Source organism: Papaver somniferum, chromosome 4 (genome assembly GCF_003573695.1).
Source record: "Papaver somniferum cultivar HN1 chromosome 4, ASM357369v1, whole genome shotgun sequence".
Taxonomy (NCBI): Eukaryota; Viridiplantae; Streptophyta; class Magnoliopsida; order Ranunculales; family Papaveraceae; genus Papaver; species Papaver somniferum.
Genome location: NC_039361.1, coordinates 121,599,743 through 121,602,838, shown reverse-complemented (window position 1 = coordinate 121,602,838; position 3,096 = coordinate 121,599,743). Strand labels below are relative to the sequence as shown.

The window sequence follows — 3,096 nt, the reverse complement described above, 5'->3', positions numbered from 1 at the left end:
CAAAAATGATGTAAGCTGTGAAATTATCATCAGCCTTGGCATCATCCACGTGTGCCAATGCAGGTATTCCAGCAGGAGGATTGTCATTTCTTCTGCTCGATCTACAATAAGTAATGAATTTTACGTTTTTAATTTATAAAAAACAGGCCGATTCTTATTGAAACTCGGGTGACATATCATACCCGACCCAAATAATACAAGGAAGGGAACCTTAATAGAATGAGATTTATTTTTCCAAAATTAAAAAGGACCCTGAGGATCAGAAAAAAGAAAGAAAGGAAGCTACCGAGATAAGTGAGTACATAGGATTGTACGTACTCTCTACTATAGGGAGTATGGACTAAAGAAAGATTTAACTTAATCTTACCACTGTCTACCATATTGCTTTGTTTGTTTCATTTTTTCTAACCACTGTATAATAGCAGCCTTATTGATCCCCACCTCCTCAATCGAATCCTCATTCTGTAACACACATCTCTCTTCTCTCTCTCTGATCAGAAGGAAGAAACTACGGGCCTCTCCCTGACAGAGAAATACCTGCACACTTCCTCACGCACGCACGCATATTCAAAGCAGAACACCCCATCTCTCTCTCTATATATAGAGAGTCTACTCTAGAGGAAGAAGAGAGGAGCCCTGCATGATAAGTGTTGCAGAAGTAACTGCAGAGCTAGAAACAGAGAAAGGACAAAACAGAGAAACAGATTTCACCCAGATATCATACCCCATTATTTCTCCTTCCTTCTGGTCGGTCGCTTCCTGTACTAGTACTACTCGATTTATCAAATCCGTATGATCACATTGCTGCTAGCTAGCAGTCTACTGGCTACTCAGCCCTGTAACCCTTCACTCTATTTATTTGGCTCCTAACTCATTTCACTTCTCTTCTATTCCTATTCATCCGTGTTTTCATGAATGTTATAAATTCTTAAATTCGTCTATTTACTCTCCTGTGGGTTTTGCTTGAAATTCCAGAATACATTCATTTGTTTGCTGTCGAATTCCAGATTTGCTCTCATTCTGTTCCATTTGTTGTTCTCCAAAAATATTAAACTAATTTGTGTTTTTATGGCTAGTCCCTGAGAGTAAATTTATTTCTTTTTTCTAACTTTCTGGGTTACCTTTGTAACTTCTATAAAACCTGTCCTCTTTCTACACACACTTGTTCTCTCTTCACCTTTTCCCATCATGGACAACTTTCTAAAAATCGACAGCAACAATGAATCTTATCTCCCCCCTGGTTTCCGTTTCCACCCAACAGATGAAGAACTCATAACTTACTACCTTCTCAAAAAAGTTCTTGACAGCAATTTTACTTGCAGAGCCATTACTGAAGTTGACTTTAACAAATGTGAACCTTGGGAGCTTCCAGGTAAAACTATAAACTCTCTTTGCAACGCATTTTATTTGCTCCATACAAACTTCCGAATTTTCGTAGTTTTGCTGATGAAGTGTGTGATTTAATGTAATGCAGAAAAGGCCAAGATGGGTGAGAAAGAATGGTACTTTTTCAGTCTAAGGGATAGAAAATATCCAACTGGTCTGAGAACAAACAGAGCCACTGAAGCTGGGTATTGGAAAGCAACCGGGAAAGATAGAGAAATTTATAGTTCCAAAACGAGTTCTTTACTTGGGATGAAGAAGACATTAGTATTTTACAAAGGAAGAGCACCTAAAGGTGAAAAAAGTAATTGGGTAATGCATGAATATCGTCTTGAAGGAAAACTTTCGTATCATTATCTCTCTAAAACCTCTAGGGTACGTGTATGTGATCCCCTAAATCAGTTAATCACTCTCTTTGAGTACCATTTTTTTTATCCTTCAATCAATCTCAAAGTTTGATTTATTTAAGCTTTTCTAATTTCTCATCGTAATTTTAGTTGACTCTTGTAGAGTAGGTCCCACAGTGTTATCTAACATTTCATTTTGATGTAGCAGGATGAGCGTGTAATTTCAAGGGTTTTCAAGAAGAGCAACGGAACTGGCGGTTGGGGTGGAGGAAAGAAGCTTGGCGTTGTCAGTTATGGTGGTGGTGTCGGATGCTACAGCTCGGATGTTGGTTCTCCGTCCTCGAATTCCCTTCCGCCGCTCCTTGATTCATCAGCCGGCTTCGCCACAACTGATCATGAAATAAGCTGTTCTAATTACGAGAGCGATAACAACACTCGAAAGCACGTGCCCTGTTTCTCCACTAATAACATCGTTGTACCGAACGCTGTGGTCGTGGATAATCTCAATCCTTGGTATGGAACCGGTACTAGTAGGTTTGGTTCGTCGTCGTCTACGTCGAGCATGATCAGTAATGCAGGTGTCGTAGGTACTGATCCAATGGATCAATCAGGTGGGAATGGTCATTATCATCTCAACTATCCTACAGGGTTATTCCCGAGTTTGAGATCATTGCAAGATAACCTATACTTCCCCAATTTCTTTTCATCGTCACCAATGAGTACTGTTGACACTACTGCTGCTCCACTGTCGGAACGCCGTTACCATCCTGAATATCAGAACAATATCAACAATTCTTGGGTTCATGAAACAATGCCGCCCAAGGTGGAACGAGTACAAATGCCGCTAGGTAGAACAGAACTTGATTGCATGTGGACTTGATGTAACAAGGAATTGGAGAAAAAAAAAAAGGAAAAAGAAGAGGGTGGGCCCCCGGGGTTGTTGTGTTTTATGGAGGGTAACGTTATTATTAGGAGTTTGGGATACCACTAGGGGATTCCAAAAGCTATCAGCACGGCAGCCTTGGTAAAGTAGATCTGTTAAGTGTGTGTGTTTTTAATGTAGGACTGTCATTTAAATCTCAACTTGTCTTTATATAGTGTCTTCGGCATCACTTGCTTGCTGGCAATTGACAAGATGTATTTTCGACCTTTCATGTGCTTAGTTATTTTTCGTTCAGTTTTCAAGTAATGGGTTTCTCAGTGACATCTAGGATCTCTTTTGTAAGGAATGCAACAAGGTAATTGCCAATTATCTCCGGTAGGAAGTGATTGAGAAGTTACGAACTACCCAAGTACCTAGAGTTTAGTATTTCATTTTAGCACTCTATAATGGGTTCAACAAGTATAATGGAATTCTGACTTTAGG

At 39.7% G+C, this 3,096-nt stretch overlaps 1 protein-coding gene across 1 annotated transcript; it reads left to right on the top strand.

The window, feature by feature from the left end:
• Positions 1–1,067: 1,067 nt before the first annotated feature.
• On the top strand, positions 1,068–2,610 carry LOC113273069 (protein CUP-SHAPED COTYLEDON 1-like). The gene is made up of 3 exons (XM_026522838.1): positions 1,068–1,372; positions 1,475–1,758; positions 1,939–2,610. The coding sequence occupies exons 1-3, from the start codon at positions 1,189–1,191 to the stop codon at positions 2,608–2,610; spliced, it is 1,140 nt and encodes a 379-aa protein (XP_026378623.1). The 5' UTR covers positions 1,068–1,188.
• Positions 2,611–3,096: the final 486 nt, after the last annotated feature.